The 17,497-nt window shown below is 39.7% G+C and overlaps 1 protein-coding gene across 7 annotated transcripts in view; it reads left to right on the top strand.

Moving 5' to 3' along the window:
- PPM1B (protein phosphatase, Mg2+/Mn2+ dependent 1B) overlaps positions 1-17,497 on the top strand; it is a 104,615-nt gene that overhangs the window by 79,047 nt on the left and 8,071 nt on the right. For 4 of the 7 annotated variants that reach the window (XM_014520816.2, XM_025205537.1, XM_025205476.1 and 1 more), the window contains 3 exons: positions 4,677-4,788; positions 6,416-6,473; positions 14,981-17,150. In XM_014520816.2, coding sequence (XP_014376302.1) covers positions 4,677-4,788; positions 6,416-6,473; positions 14,981-15,271 — 461 coding nt within the window. In that variant the 3' untranslated portion in view covers positions 15,272-17,150. Of the gene's footprint in view, positions 1-4,676; positions 4,789-6,415; positions 6,474-14,980; positions 17,152-17,217; positions 17,492-17,497 lie in introns of those variants that run through there. The other 3 variants (XM_025205771.1, XM_014520840.2, XM_025205722.1) reach the window with 3 other exon arrangements.

Raw genomic sequence — 17,497 nt, 5'->3', positions numbered from 1 at the left:
GCTTCTGCTGGCCAGGGCAGACCCAGCCGGGCTCCTCCTTGCGTCCCCAGCAGCACGTGAGAAGCAGCCCCCTTGGGGCCTCGCGTGTGGGCGACCGGGCCCGGAGAGCTGCAGCGCCCAGGGGGAGGCTGGCCAGGGGAGTGAGCAGGCACCGCCTTGCTGTGGGGCAGGGCAGGGCAGGGCAGCGGGGCTGGCTTCAAGCGTGCGGGTGAGGAGGCAGGCACTGGCTGGCAGTGGCAGCAGCTGTTGCTTGCCCTCCCACGTAGGGCTGCTCCACCGGGCCAGGCGTAAGCACTGGGGTAAGCAGCTCCCCTCCCTTCGCTGCCGGCTGGGGCCTGCGGGCTGGCCCGCCCTGCCTGCCTCGCTGCGGCCCTGCTGCTGCTGCAGCTCCACGCCACCACCCTGCGCTCCGCGACAGCGGCTCTGCACTCCGTGCTCCACGCCGCCACCGCTGCTGCGGCGCCGCCACCGTGGCTCTGCGCCCTGCCTCTGCCGTGGCTCCCTGCTCCATGGTGGCGGCGCTGCCGCGGGCCAAATTAAATGGCTTGGTGGGCCGCATGGTGGCCCACGGGCCGTATGTTGGACAAGCCTGCACTAGTCCATACCATAAGTTACAAATGAACACTCAGCATCCATATATTTGCTGAGATGCCTAGTTTCAGTAAGTGTTTCCATTCAGTTAAAAAGGCTTGAAAAGATTCTTAAATGTTTAGTTTTGGGATGCTGTGTGTACCCAGATTTGAGCTTCTAGGCATCTCAATCTCAACTAATCTTTTTTTTTTTTTAAAATCCATATGAGAGCTGGGAGGCATCTCAACTCCACCAAATTCTTAGGGTGAGGTCAGAGTGTACAGACTGTTGGGTTGCATGCGTGCTCTCAGCGTGCATATACAACGCACAGGGATTTAGATCAGTCTCTTGGGGAAAAGTACCTACATTTTAGTCAGTGCAGTGTGAGACAAAGTGGCTTGGAGATCAGTAGCTCTTAGTCCTACAACCCTTGCTTGGTATGCTGTTTACATCGATAAGAAGCTTCTTGCCACTCCATCTGCGGCCATCATTTTGACAAGGATGAATTGGGGATTTAGTATAGGCAGCCAAATCAGGAAGAGGAGCTGGATGAGACATTCTTCAAGCACCACCACCACCCCCTTCAGGTTTCCTTATACAGTCTGAACAAAAAATATCTGCCACATATAGCAATATTGTGGGGCTCCCCTTCACTTCTGACAGAGTCCCAGGACCTGCGCAGCAGGGGACAGGGAAGGCAGCTGGCTCCAGCATTGGACTTCCCCATGTGCACTTCTGAGTGCAGGAACTGCAGGTGTGCTGCGTGGAGCCCCCACGATAGAGGTGGGCTGGACAGGCTGTGCTCCTAGCTGCAACGTGCAGCACTGGCTGGAGTTGCTGGCTACCCACGTGTTCAAGAAGTGTATTCAAAAGCTAATTTCCTGTTCCAGAAAATGAAGGATACAACTAGGATGTCTTGGATCTTGTCCTGACTAACAGGGAAGATTTGGTGAAGGATGTGAAGGTGATGGGTAACTTGAGAGGAAGTGGTCACACTATGATAAAATTCTAGATCCTGAGACAGGAAAAGTGTGAGGTCAGCAAAATTTAGGACTAGATTTAAAAAGGCAAATTTCATCCAATTTGAGGAATAGGCATGGTGCATGCCATGGGAGGATAGATTGAAGGATAAAGGTGCCCCAAAGGGCTAAGAGCTTCTGAAGGGCACAGTATTGAAAACCCCAAAACAAACTGTCCTAATACAAAGGGATACCAACGTGGCTGCACAAGGAGCTTCTAAAATGCTTCAGTGAAAAAATAAAGTGTGCGCGCAATGGAAGAATGGACAGGTCGCCAAGAAGTGTACCAAGAAATAGCAGGAACCTGAAGGGACAAAATAAGGAAGGCAAAGATAAAGAATGAGCCACACTGGGCAAAGGAAGTTAAAGATGGTAAGAAGAAGTTCTATAAATAGGTTAGCCAGAAAAGAACCAAAGAAGCTGTGGCTCCTCTGTTAACCAAGCCAGGGGGAACTCCTAATCAAAGATGCAAAGAAGGCAGAGCTACTCAACAGCTACTTTGCCTCAGTCTTTACAAATATTTAAGTTGCCAGCACCTGATAGGGATTATCTGGATAAGGAAGGGGGCAAGCTGAATGAGAAGATAAGAGAGCTTTTGTTGGGTCTGAATGAATTCAAGTCAGCAGGGCCAGATGAACTTCATCCCAGGGTGCTGAAAGAACTGGCAGAGGAGCCCTTGGCAGTGATCTTCATGAAATTGTGGGAGACAGGCCAGTTACCAGAGGACTGGAGAAGAGCTAACATCACACTCTTCTTTAAAAACGACAAAAAGGAGGACCCGGGGAACTACAGACAGGTTAACCTCACTTACAGGAGCATATCCTAAGGAAGGCTTTTTGCATGCACCTGGAAGAGGCAAGGCAGATCACAAACAGCCGGCATGGATCTATGAAAAACAAATAGTGTCAAACTTGATCCCCTTCTACAAAGTATCTTCATGGGTGGATGAAGAGAATGCTGTGGATGTAGTGTATCTGGACTTCAGCAAGTTTTGACAAGGTCCCACACAACCGTCTCCTAAATAAATTGGAGAAATGTGGGCTGGATAAAAGTACTACAGGGTGCACAGATGACTAGCTGAATAGCTGTAAGTAAAGGGTAATTTTTAATGGGCCTGTGTCAGAAGGGCAGGTTTTGATTGGAATCTCACAGGGGTCAGTCCTCAGCCCAGTGCTGTTCAATGTGTTTATTGATGCTTATTGGGCAGGTTTGCAGTTTACACAAAACTGGGAAGGATTGTGAGCGTGGTTCTTGATAGATTAGAAAGTTAGGCTGGAGCCAACAGGATGAAGTTTAATTGCTGACAAATGCAAGGTGATACACCTCGGGAGGAATACTCCAAAACAAATATAAAATGGGTCCTTGTCATCGACATTCCTTCATGGTCAAGCTTGATCGCTCCCACGGCTCATAGGCTTGCAGATGATTCCACTGATGGCTAAGAAGGTTTGTCCTAGAGCCACAGACTCATTGGCAGACACCGCACATGGTGGTTAAAGGGAGGGTCAAACCACATATTTCTCAGTCTTGTTTTCTTTCCTTCTGTTTGTCATTGAGCCATTGAGATGTATACCTTCTGCATCTACCTACTCCACCATTGATGTCTATGTTGTGTTTGATTGCTTTTTGTTTGATGCCTCACCTTTGACCTTGCCACCATGGACTGACCTCCTACCAGGAGTACAAGACTCCTGACAGTGTTACTTTTAGGGCATCAGTGCATGCGTAAGCCTTTCCATGGTCCCTAGGTCCAGTCAGAGCTGTCCTTAGCTCTGACTGGACCTTGGCAACGGTGGCGCGTGGTGGACGCAGCGGGGTTCGTACAGCACTGTCAACAGGGCCCCCCAAAGCACAGGGCCCGGTGCGATTGGGGCCTCTTGGCCAATCAGCAGTGAGAGATGCTGCAAAAAAGTCTGTCTCACCCCAATTTAGATTGTCTCACCCCTACTTATGTAGATTTTATCTTATGGATTGTGTAGGATAGCTTGGATAGGGATGATCCTGCTTCAGGCAGGGGGTTGGCCTAGATGACCTTTGGAGGTTCCTTCCAGCCCTCCTTTTTCTATGTTTCTATGAAATGTGTTACCTAGACAAGCTCTCTCTGTAGGCTCACCCCAAGTTTGTAGCTAAAGGTATCAGAATTTCACTTCAGTAGTTTTCCCTAACAGTATTCTTCCAGAAAACCTTATATTTGAGTTGGCTCATTTCCACATATGCTTGAGATTTTGCTGGGGCGGGGAGGAGTCTTGACTTTTACCTGCATATAACTCAGCCTTTTTCAAAATTTCCTAAGTTGTTTGATTATAAGTTATTTGACCTGAAATATCAAAAGGCACAGTGACTTGTATCCAGTGATTGCTTAACTAGATCTCAGATGGTGTCAGGGTAGGCCACAGCGTTACAGTAATGATGACTGCAACTTTCTGCTAGAGTCCTAGCAATCTTAGTCGCCTCTCTTTGGACGTCTCCAATCCAGACCTCAGGAAGACAGCAACCTGGAGCTCCATATGCATCTTTGCCAAACATTGTCACTGTGGAAGCTTCTACAGTGGATGCTGTGTCATATTTGGACCTGCCCTTACTGTATCAAATGCTGTTTTAAGTCAGCCACATATAGAAAAACACTTGAAAGAGGAAGAAATTTCTTGCGCGTTCTTATAGATGCACTGTTTGTTGTGCATAGCCTGCATTCTCTTCTCCTTCCCCACTTCCTCAGTCCCCGCCATTCTGGATATCTTTTGTTAAAAAAATGGGCAGAGGGATGTCCTTGCCATAAAGTGTAAGGCACAGTGTGTGTGTGTGTATATATATTTCAGGACAACAATGTCTCCAACCTCAAGTGCTTAAGATGCATGTGCCACTCCCTTGTGGTATATGCATATTGACAATATATCTTGAACTCCAGTTACTGGTAAGTAATCACTCTGTACATAAAATGGGGAAGAAGAGATTTTTTTCCCCCCTTTTTTTACTCTTAAATATTTTCTGTGATGTCGTTTTTCTTGTCAGGGTAATAGTATCCTGCATTTTACTGTTAAGTTGTGTTTACTGTTGGTTAGAATATTTTCTTTTTTTTTTTTAAACCAGAAATTATGGAGAATTCAGGAGAGGAAGGAATGCCTGACCTTGCTCATGTAATTCGCATTTTATCTGCGGAGAATATCCCAAATTTACCACCAGGGGGTGGTCTAGCTGGCAAGTAAGTACAATACTGTAGTCCTGGCTTTCTTTAACCTTGTTTATTTCTGTTAAGTATACATTTATTTCAGTTTAGTTATAAAGGTTTGAAGAAACATTTAACTTAGCTGATTTTTGGATATTAAACTAGTTCACTTTTTTGTACTGTAGAAATTATACATGATATACTATATCTTGCCACTGACCTCTCCCTTCCTTCCGAAGGGGGTCAACTGAAATTAATGTATTATACTGCGATACATAAAATGCTATTTTACCTTCCCATATAGGTGTGTTTTAAAAGCGTAAAGCCTGGTTTATTTGATTTTTATTTTTTCATGTTTGTTCACAAGCTACAGAAAGTATCAGTAGAATCATGATAAAATAATAGACTCATTAGGCAATGTTACATGCTACTCTTCATTTCTGGTGTAAAGGCCCTGTGTGTCTTAGGACAGTGCTTCTCAAAGCGGAGGTCCATGGACCAGTGCCGGTCCGTGAGCCACCGGTCGCCAGTCCTCAGCGAGTTGCCAGGAAAGAAAGAAATATATTTTCAGAACCATAACATTGATATGTCATAGCGCCACAGTTCATATGTTCCAACACTCCAGGTGACATCACGTCGTGCGAAGTGAGGAAAGAGAAAGAAACAGCCAGTCACGCATTTGTGTAGCGCTGTTACACGCAGTTGCTGCCACCGACTGAACCGGGCACCAGTCCCTGGCCCACTGGAAAAAAAATTGCCAGCCCGCCACGTCAGATAGTTTAAGAAGCACTGTCTTAGGATCAACGCCAATTTATTTGACCTGTTCAAAGGAAAGTTGCACTCATTTTGTTTAGTCTGTTAATTTGGATATTTGACAGGTTGGAAAACTTTCATGATCTTGCGCACAGAAATGTATGCAAAATCAGTTTTTTTAAGCATTTAAAATGCCTCCTGGTGTGACAGCATGTTTATTTTTTCATGTCATTTTGTTTTAGTGGCAATACAACATTTCTGAAACCAATAAAATTTAAAGGAAAGTGTTTCCCTTTCTTTCTCTCTTCCCCTTCCTTCTCCCCTCCCAAATGTTTAGACACTTACTAAACCAAGATCTAAGGCTGTTCAAAATGTCTTACACTTGGACTCCATTTGACCAGAGTAACCTGTTGCTTAATTTCTGAGCAATAGGCTCAAAATCGATGATTTTAAGGATAGTTGTAAAATGTTCTCATTCTATAGCTGGTTTATGGCAAGAAATGCAGCTCACATTAGGAACTCTTGGACTGCTGGGCTAAACAGAAAATGCGTAGCTAAGAAGAAATTACCAACTCTGAAAACCCAAAATAAAGCGAGAATTTCTTAAGTGTTCAGCCCAGGTGTAGCAGGATAAACTGTGAGGAAAGAAAAGACAGGGGAACAAAAATTCAGAAGAAAAGAATGTGGGTATCATTAACCTAAGCCTATAAAAATCCTTCATTACCATATATCTGAATACTGTGTTTAAATCCCTAAGCATCTTTTTGAAAACCTACATAAGCATATGATGCTGACATTTAAATGACAAACATAGAAGTTAAGACACAAATATTAGTCTTTGGTTTTATGGTGTAGTGCTTGAATTCTTAAAATATTTCTCTACTATATTAATTCTTTGCTTTATTTTTAGGCGTAATATTATTGAAGCTGTGTATAATAGGCTGAATCCACACAGAGAGAATGATGGGGTAAGTTTTACTTTTGAGTCTTAGACTTTGTTGGCAAAGAGCAAATCTTAGTACTTCATTGCAGATGAAGTACACCAAACAAAATTTGAGTAACATATATGTTATTTGTATCTACATGTGTTTTATGTAAACATAAAGAATTCAAATTGTACCAACATTGTCAATAAAATAATATGATACTTTAAAAATTCATTCTTAAAGGGACAGTGAGTTTCTCTGTAATGCCCAGTTGTGAACATTCAATTTTTAATATAAATTGCTGCTGCTGCTGCTTTTAATTCAGATCTCTGGAGCAACAATATAAGCTATCTTTTAGATGTTTGTATTTTGTCTTTGTTTTGAAATAAGAAATAAATGCCCTCGTAGGTGGTAATTTTAGGTGTACTATATCAAAAGTATAGCATCAAATTTTGTCATTCTAATAATCTCATTCCAGTATAAAATGAGTTTTCTGTTGAATGTGTATTCGATGTCAAGGCCACAATAGTGATACTGAACAGTTTTTTTTAGCATGTAAAACAGGTAACAACAGTTGAGGATAGTGTACCATTGCTTACTTTGGAAGCATGTTTTTTTAAATGCTCTAGAACCAGTATATTTAGAATTAAATAAAGTGACAGTTCCTCTGAAAACTTCATCTAATTGTTAAATGATTTTTATATACACCTGTGTGTTCAACTCCTGGAGATCTGAGTTTTTAAATCCTTGAACATTTTAATTTAAAAAAGAATTGTTAAGTGAGTTACTGCAACTGTTTAAATAGAAATAGTTCTGATTATTGAATTGATTAAGAAATACATTTGTAATTTATAAATTACCTGTTATAACATCTGTCCTACAGAATAATGGTAAATGGCATTCATGTTAGTCAGCAACACAGACTGTTTTAAAAACAGTGTCCAGGAGACAAAAGTTGATTATAATTTTTTTTTTTAAAGGATTATTTAGTAATTTATAAAGAGCTGATAGTGCTTAGCCTAATGTTGTGTTCTGCCCCAGGGTTCTTATCCTGAATTAATTTGTAAAGCTGATACTATGTCCTCTTATAAGCCTTCCTAATCATGACGCATTTTACAGAGGCCTGCAAGAAATCCATCCACAAATAATAGCTATACTGAGTGTCTATTGGATTTTAAATACTTTAAAATGGTTCTAAACTAAGTTTTATCCATAACTAGTCTCTGTACTGATACAGTCTTATCACCATTAACTCTGTTCTCTTCCCTCTGTATTCTCTTCCCTTCTGCCAGTTGTGTTTTTGGTTGTTGTCTTAAAATTGCAAGGTCTTCTATGAAAGGGCTGTTTTCCTGCATGCTTGTTTATTTATTTATGAGATGTATGTGCCACCTTTCCCAACAAAGGCTTAGGGCTCAGTAAAATATTTAAACAGAGACCCATAAGCAATATCTTGACCTAGCTTTGTTTACTAAATGTCTGCCCAAATAAGTAGGGACTTACTTAAATTGCACTTCCGTGATTTTCACAGAAACTGTGAAAACAGCAGTTTCCGCAGTCACCATGAAAAACAGCATTTGCTGTGATTTACTATGGAAGCGCCTGGAAAAAAAATAAGAACTTAGTAAAAATAAGATGCTGGCTCTCCAGTGGAAGCCAGTGGTGCTCATGGCTGTGGCTGCCCAGCCTCGCAGCCCACTGGAGGGGGGAGGTGCTGACTGGCAGAGCAGCATGAAGCAGAGCAGCCAAGATGATGGTTGCCCCTCATCTCTCCTCCCCTGCTGGGGCCTCTGCCAATCAGTGGTGAGGGATGGGACCACATGAAGAGCAGCCCTCTCTACCAGTCAGAAGCAAGGGGCAGGGCCACGGTGAAATGTCTGCGACAGTGGCTCTGCGTGGTGCAAGTAGATTGCAAAAAAAACCTTTGTCTCTCCTCTATTTAGGTAGTTCCCTACAAATAAGAAATTCTTGTAATGCAGAATTTGGTATGGGATGGGCCTAAATTCTTGTTTTGATGCTTGGCTGCATTTGGATAAAAATAAATAATGTTTTCTTCTTTTGCACCTGTTTATAAAATGTAGCTTTAATGATTTAATTTTGTCTTGCATCCTAATGGGTTAAGTTTAATATTAATATCTCTAATCCCTTCAAACCATTCCAGTTTCCTAAAACAAACATGTTCCCCATTTATGACCTACCTTCATGTCCTCGGACATCTGCTATCTTGTTTCCTTGCTTTTTTAGTTCTCAAGTAACTCTGCATCCATCCAACCCACCATGACGCCTAACAATAGAAGCATTGCTTTTTTTTTTCTCTGCCCCAGGGTGTCTTTTTACCCAGTTCCAAGAATTGTAACTGTGCAGGCTTAATTATAGCACCCAATTTAGAACACTTTCAGTAAAAGGAAAAATCTGACTCTTCTGTCTTATTTTTCCAGAAATGCACCATATTTGTGACAGATTCTTCTAAAGGAAACCTGAAAGGGCCAAATTTGGCTATACCTAGTGTTGCTCCACAGAAGTGAAAACTAGCTTAAGTGCAAATATGCAGCGTTATCTAAGCTACTGGGTGCCACAAAGTATTTTTGGACTCTTTTCATTATTATTTAATTTTTTATTTGTTTTATTAAACGACATGGGCAAGTCTTAGAAGTACATACCTGATATATAGCTCTGGTGGGCATTGTAAATGTAAATGGAGGATGGGCTTTAACCTTAATGATTATATTTACTTTTGATATGTTAATAAACTTTTTTAGTACAGTAAATGTGGACAATCTAGCACAGTATGCCTTTTGATCTTTGTAAGATGAATTTTCTTTTTTGCTAGGCTGTAAATAGACATTGTATTCGACCCAGTCCTGACTGTCCCAGTTTTGACGTAGATCAAAACAGGGGGTGGTACACTGCTCTTTCTCTGCCAGTTGGCAGCCAGCCAGAGCAAATGTCTTGGCCAGCTTGTTAGGAAATGACCTGTGATAACCTTAGAGGTGCGCACCGTGATGTCCTAGGAAAAAGTGGTGGCACAGTTTATTCCACATACTTTGACGGGACTTGAAGTGGTACAGTAGTCTTGTATGGCTATGGGACCCTACACATATATGCTGTCTCCCAGGACAAGTGTGTCTATTGCAGCCCTACTGTTCGGTACAAAATCCTGTGTTAAGGAGTACTCCATGCTCAAAGCTCAGTGGAGATTAGGGATGGCGGGCAAGGGGATCATATAAACCAGGGACAGGCAAAGTCTGGTCCATGGGCTGGGTCGGGCCCATGGAAACTCCATTTCCCAATAGCCCCTGCCCGCATTTCTGCAGCTGCTTTCCATGGAGACCACGTAAGTAGTGCTGCTGTGACAGCATGGGACCAGGGTTTCCATGGAGACCAGCTCCATGGAGCTGACAGGGCACATGGCTGGGCAGGGAGCTGCTCTGTGGCTGGGGCTGGGATCTTGCAGTGGTGATAGCATGGTCCAGAGTTGGGTCAGAGCTGTGATCTGCTGCCCTGGCTCTGGACCATGCTGTCACCACTGCAAGATCCCAGCCCTGGCTGCAGAGCAGTTCTCTACCAGCTGCATGCCCTGCCAGTGGTGTTGGAGCCAGTCTGCATGGAAACCTTGGCCCCATGCTGGGACAGCACCACTGCTGCTGGTGTCTCCATGGAGACCAACTTCAGTGATGCAGGCAAGGGCTGCTGGGAAATGGAATCTGGCCTCTGGCTGGATCCACCATTTTGCTACCCCTGATATAAACATACCAAACCTAGGAGTCAAGTTTTATGCATCAGCTGCAGGAGGTTTGGTGTTGGGATCCTTGAAAGGGAAACATGTTAATGCTCACACTTAGTGAAAGTCCTGGGTACTGCTGTTTTTTTGTTTCTCAGTAGATGAAAGGTGTCTTAGGCTGTCTGTACACGTGCTTGGAGGTGGGAGAGGGGGTGTGTTTTAATTAGAGCAGTTTCCAGACAGCCACTCTAATTAAAACAGCTCGCCATCACATGTATTCAGTCCCTACGTGTGTTAAAATGGCCACAGGGCGCTTTATCTAAAGCTCATTCAGGGAGGTTTAAGTAAAGTGGCCCTGCAGCCATTTTAAAGCATTGGGGGGGGGCGCCTAATGCATGTGATGATAAGGTGACACTGTCGCATTTTAATTAGAACATGAAAGAGCACATGTATAGACAGCATTTGTTTTTAAACAGGGACTTTGTCTAATTCACAAGATCTTGTAGGTCATGGAGTGGGCCACACAGTCTTTCAGACATACTTGCTTCTCACTGCTCTAACAGCCGACTGAGTTGAGGAAAAAAAGCTGAAAAAAGATAATTCAGTTACTAGCTAAAATGAGCTGAGTTCTTTTCCAGACCTGAGGTCAAGAAAGTATCTTTTCTACTCCTTGACAACCTCTAGTGCCCTATAAATCTACTTTCAAACAGGAAACAAAGGTGGAGGCAAGAAAACACCAATGTACCCGATTGGTGGTGGTCTGGAAGTGTTCTGCAAAGTGAAATTGGGACTTAAATTAATGTGCTCCTAATATGTTGTGTGAAGCAAAAGCAGAGCTTTATATTAAAAATTATGGGCTAAAGCTGCAACTGGTGTAAAGCTATGTAGCATGAAGGTGCACTAATTTTATACTTGAGAGTTTGTCCCTGTATATTTTTGTGGGATGTATTCTTGTGTAGATGTAAACATTTAAAAAAATCTTCTTCTGTGTCTAATATATTGCTGTAACAATCTTTGAAATGTCTGTCTTGTGATAGTCAAATTTTCAATCATTCAGTAATGCTATATCTTGTTGTCAATACTGGATATAATTTATGCTACCTTGATAAAACCTTTATATAGATAGATAGATATATCTATATCGATCGATCGATCGATAGATAGATGGGGGTGTGTGTGTGTGTGTGTATATTAGGTTTTGGAATTTCATATTAATAACACACAATCAGCTAAATATTATATACTGTGTGTGAAAACCTGCACTGAAAAGATGATGATGATATTTACATTAAGTTTTGCAAATTAACATATGTCTGATTGCTGGTACAGAATATATGGCAGTGTGAACAGCTTAATTAAAAGCAGCATAATTTGAGTGTATTTGTGGGCAAATAGAGCATTATAGACTGATAAATCAGTTCCAAGCGTATTTAATTAAAATAAGGAAAAATATTTTTTCATCATCAGATTTAGGTTTTAAAAATATATAAATAATTTGTAAGAAATCAGATTTGTCATTTTCTTGTGTTGCTTTTTACTACTTTTAAATATGCTGTTAAATAATTTAGAAAAAGGACTTTGATGTAAACATGCTGTCCTGTAAAAACAAACAAACAAACAAAAAAACCTGCGGAAGAGGGGATCTTCCCTATAATACTGAAGAGCTGTTTCAAGGCTGCTCTTGCAGTCTCAGGGATGTAGTAATCACTTTGGGCTCCTGTACACATGCTCAGAGCCTGCTCTGATGCGCTGGAAATCCCAGTTAATCAAGTCTCCTGGAGCATAAAAATCAATGCACTTCCGCAGCCTTCTGCATCAGTGTCGCTGTGTGACTCCACGCTGAAAAAAATGGTGGCGGGGCGCTTTGAAATGAAACATGTTTGATGACCTTTAGTTCAAAGCTCCTCGCCGCCATTTTTTTCAGCTCGGGAACGTGGGGCGATACTGATGCACGTCACACACAAGCCAAGCACTATTAATTAGCATAGCTTGCTAATTAAAGTGCCCAGCGCCACATCCCACAACACATGTTAAAATGCTTCATGATGTAGCTCATGACCTCTGGCTCGCTGCAGACTCCTGCTCACCAGATAGCCTTCCTCTGCAGTAACTCCACCTGTTGTGCTGCAGGCAAGGCTCCTCATCTGAAGGATGGGACAGGAACTTCCCCTTTATACTATAAATGTACATGGGTGCATAGTAGTAATCAGTGTCAACAAAAAGATGCAGATTACTAATGGAATCTCACTATTTTGTTTTTGCCCTTCTCACTGTTAACAAAAGAGATTTTTGGAAACAATTTACAAAAAAATTAAAGTAGGCTACTGTACAACCAAAAATTAGTTAAAGCTAAATTTAAACAGCAGGCAGAGTACTAGTTCTGCTGATTCCTTTAAGTAAAGGTTATTCTTGAAAATGTTCTAGCTTGTTTATGAAGTGGCTAAATTTTTCAATTTGTAGTTACATGTGTAAGTTTTAGGACCCCAACTCTGCCAACTTGCCTAGCTTTAAGCATACGAATAGTGTGTTGAAAACAATTGTAATAGTGTGCTTTACATTGGGCTTATGCTATAGAACCTGCCTGAATTGAATCCCAGATCTTATAATTTTTAATCTCAATCTTTTGTATAAAGATTGGGGTGCAGTAGTTCTGCAGCCTGGAAAATATCCTGCTTGGATACCTGTTTTCTTAAGAAAAGGCAGTTAAAATGAACCCTCATAATAGCAGCCTTTCATATATTCACTGTGACACATGTCTAGCATTAAACCAGGGTTTGAGGTATTTTTGCTTGTTTGAGCATATGCATTAAAACCAATGCTTAGAACCCATTTATTAGTTCTGGAAGAGTTCATATTGGCTTGCCAAAATTTCTCTCTACATGACAGGTCATTAAATGAAGGGATCTAAAGGATTTGTCACCTAACTAAATATTAGTGACTTCACAAATAATTCCATCCCTTTTTCAATGTTGTTAAGTCCCACAGGCCTTTAAAAGCTAGTATCTTTTTCTCTTATGTGCTGGTTAGCTCAGATTTGGAAAATGCTTGCATGTGTTACTGGAGAACTCAAAATATTCTTGAGATTAGGTTCCTTAGCCTCTTGCAAAAATGAGGCTTGGAGAACTAGGTGGGAGTATATATAATTGCAGCATCCCTTTTGCTGATGTCCTCAGATAAAGCTGTCTTTTGCACAAGGAGTTAAAATATATCCTAATTACACTGAAAATACCTAATTGTCATGCTCAGAAATCAAATATCTTGGCTCACCTGAGAGACTGAAACTTTTCTTGGTTATGAAAATATCAGCTAAGTCAGAAATCACCTAGGACTCGAAGCCTCTCAGGCTTCACAGGAACAAGAAACTGCAGTGGAGGTACAAATATTACTCTAAATTTTATGCAATAAAGACATGTTAGACGCTTCAATAATAAATTTGGAAGAGAAAAAATACACCCGTACTATATACCCCATGCTTTTTTGATTACTGGGTTTTTCTTCTGTTCTTTAGTTTCAGCAATGTCAGGGCAGTTGCTTCTTTTAACAATAATGCTTTTTAAGGTGGGATTTCAGATGGATTAAAGCTCTCAAGCTACAGGCCACCAAAATTAGTACAATATTGGAAGAGGTTAAGAAAAAGGAATAAATGATTATAATGAGTCATATGATTTGCCTTTTATGTCCTTTGTCATTAGAATTACCACCTTCGAGTGGTATCTGACCTCTGTTTCTAGTTTGACAGCCCTGCTAGCCTTTATAATTTATAATGTCCCTGGTTCCTCAGAGCAACAGTGCTGTTTTGGCTCCAGTACAGAGCTTTAAATAGCCATTGTGGATCTCAGCCCAGTGCAACTTTTTATCTTAGCTAATGCACACTAGACCCCATCCTGGAATAATAAACATTAGTGTCATGCTTTGCTTTTTCGTGGTGTTTTTTGTTTTGTTTTGTTTTGTTTATGTTGTTTTGATTCACCCATTTGGTTGAAGTGGCTTGAAGTAACTCGTGTCTCGTAAGGTTGGATTCCTTTCCACATTGAAAGCCAGGATTAGACTGAGTGCTTTGAGTCGCTTGATTTAGTTTTAACATGTATTTTAGCTATTAATTTTCCTGGGCAGTAGTCAAATTTGACGGTGGCTTAGGAAAGGTTGCTAGCTTGTTGCATGTTTGGGGAATAATTTCTCTTTGGAACAGAGTGGTGGAAATTCTTTCTTTTGGCAGTATTTTTACACAGAAAGAGGATCAGATTGCTAGTGTCCAAAAATTTATGATTTTGAAATGAATATTAGTTTAATGTTTAATGCAGAGCTTGTTCATAGCTTTTAGTTAAGCTGTTCGCAGAAGTGCATTGCTACTGATTCAGTAATGGTTTCCATTTGAAAATATTTAAAATATTGCTTTGGTTTATAGTGTAATCTTAAGTGGCATTTTTTTCAGTTGTTTCTGACACTTATTGGAAGTAATCCATGTACATCAAAAATGATTTCAGCCAAAGCATGAATAGAGTCAACAAGTTGACATTATTTTTGTGCCTCACTGAAAGTAAATGTTTTTCAACAACGTATATATTTTAATGTGTGATTTTTAAATACATGGTATTTTCTAAAAAAACCAAACCAAAACAAAACCTCATAACCATGAGTAAAATACTTTCATTTTAATGTGCATGTTACTAATTTAATAAGATGTTATATATTTACATAAGATGGCATAAAATGTCAGATCTTTCTCAATCAGAAATGCCTAATTTTATAGAATGTCTTTAAAAATTATATGTATAACTATAAAATATTCTAGTTTAACTACTGACTTTTGGGGTCTTCAATCTTGAAAAAGGACCCTGGCGAAGCAGAGGAAAGTGGAACTCAGGGAAAATTGGTGGAAGCTCTCAGGCAAATGAGAATTAATCATAGGGGGAACTACCGCCACCTTCTGGAGGAGATGTTGACTAGTTACAGGCTAGCTAAAATACAGGGAGAAGAGAGCACAACTGAACCAGCTGCAGCATCTACTTCAGATAAACATGCTGGACCCAGTGACCCAGCTGCAGACACCCAAACAGAAACTGAGAATCACCTTGCTGAAATACAGAGGTCTAATGAAGATTCAGGGATGAATGAGATGTGATAAACAAGCATAATGTCTTTGTATTTCACCCAGCTGATTTGATAGTTTGGTTTAGCTGCTGTGTTTATAGCTTACATACAAAAAACTAGAACTCTTGTTTCCAAAATGATACCTGTGTTTATAGCTTAGCGTTTTGTCATATTAGTTCTAGAAAAGTCCATTTTACTTTCACTTATATGTACGGACTTTATATACATATAAGTATATGTAAAATTAATTAATTAGCCATCTCTTTTTGAGTAGTTTATATTTTACAACTTATTATAGGTTGAATTAACTGACATTGTAATTTATGTTATATATTATGTGAACCAGGGAGTAGGGCCCCTGCGCTACTGGAAGGTACTCAAGGTTTTACTTTTTTAATGGGGAAAAAAAGCCTGTGATGCCAGTGGTAGGAGTTTGAAATTTGCTAAAGTGCAAAAAAAAAAAAAAAGATTTTTAATTTTTAAAATACCTGAATTTTAATGCTGCACGTATGTTTATTATAAGATAATTCACATCCTTAATCATATACAATGTTTGCTCAAATTAGTGATTTATAGAAGTACTTTGACAACTTTTTCACAGCATGATTATGCTACATATTGCATGTTTGTATTTGATGAATTGTATATAGTTCACATTATCACAGAAAAATATTCATTTAGGGTTTAGGACATGTTAAGCCACCTTTTTTTCTAAATGTTTAGTCCTTTCAACTCAGACTGTATCTTCTGTTCAATATGACTATCTACCTTATTTTCTAGTAAATTGTATCTTTATTCTACAAGTTATAGCATACTGTATATTCAGGTAATAAAGTGTATTTAGAATTTAGTGATCAGTGTCAAGTTCTATTAAAAAAGAAAAGAAAAAAACAATTTATGTTTTAAGTCCCAATAAAGAATCTGAAATGGAATACCTGTATGCATATTGACTTTATTTAATTGATTTTGGTAATATAACCCTGTTTCAAAAACCCTATGGAAATTCACTTAAAGTATTTATTATACAGGTACAGCTTTGCATTTTTTGTAGCTACACTTGTAGCAGACAACAAAGATTATGATGGATCTTCCCATAACCTTTTCTGAAAGTGTTCTGGTGACTTTTAGTGTGAATAAAAATATTGTAAATATAATCTGTGCTATATTGATATTTCATAAAAGCTTTTAAGTAAAATATATTGCAATAAAAATGAAGTAAATGTGTTGTTTTGTTTAGGTTACCTTCTGTCTGTTAGTGTGATGTTCCCTTGCATTTTTGTGTGTGTGTGTACACACATCCACATCCGCAGTCAAGTAGATTAGTGATATAAAGTATGAAACTATCACTTCAGTGTGCATCTAACTGCTACATAATTGCTGAAATGCCATTATCAGTAGTCTGCAGTTATTAGTAGTGATGTAGGTATATTGGCACAGTGTTTTCTGTTTATTTGTACTACGACTTAATTCCCCAAAACAAAACAGCTGTTGTTCATTCAAAAAAAAAAATTCACTACATTAATGAAATAAGATCCTGTGGGAACATCTTGCTAAATCTGGATTAGCTTTCAAGAGTGCAGGAATCTCATTAGCATTCCACCTATTTTCATATTTTAACCAAAGGAACTATTTAATTGGTTGATTTGAATAATTTTTGCTTTTGTTTCATGTTATGTATATTTGCTTTTGTTTTATTGTATGTATATTCATTACAAAGCATTGTTTTTATTGCATTAATATTGTATAAGATAAAGGCGTAGCTAAGTTTTAATTAACTGTATTGTGTTTCCAAAAAGACATCTTGAAATTTGGAGTGCGAGTGACTTTGAGTAAATTAACATAAAAAGAGGTGGCAGTTTCTTTTATTCTTTATGTGCTCATGTTCCACTTCTGTTATGCTTTTAGTATTCACTACATTATGGGTTAGTTTAATTTGTATTAGTGAGTAGTAATATTTTTCCTCTTCTTTTCCTGTAGGGTGCTGGAGATCTAGAAGATCCGTGGTAGCCTTACAAATCTACTAAAATGCTTTTGATTCTGAAAAAAAATGGGGGAAAAACTTTTAATCAGTTTTCTTCAATACAAGGGAAAAATTCTGGTGGATTTCCAACATTTTGTGAAATGGGCAGAAAGATATTAGAATTTTCCATCATTTGTTCACTTTTCTTTTGTTTTCTGATATTGCCACTCTTAGCATTGCCTGTACTACAGTATTTTTACCAGCCTCAGGCGTACCGATTACATCTGTATTGAACTT

The sequence above is a fragment of the Alligator sinensis genome, unplaced genomic scaffold, assembly GCF_000455745.1.
Source record: "Alligator sinensis unplaced genomic scaffold, ASM45574v1 scaffold131_1, whole genome shotgun sequence".
NCBI classification, from domain to species: domain Eukaryota; kingdom Metazoa; phylum Chordata; order Crocodylia; family Alligatoridae; genus Alligator; species Alligator sinensis.
Note: the sequence above shows the minus strand (reverse complement) of the source record. Positions and strands in the feature narration are given on the sequence as shown.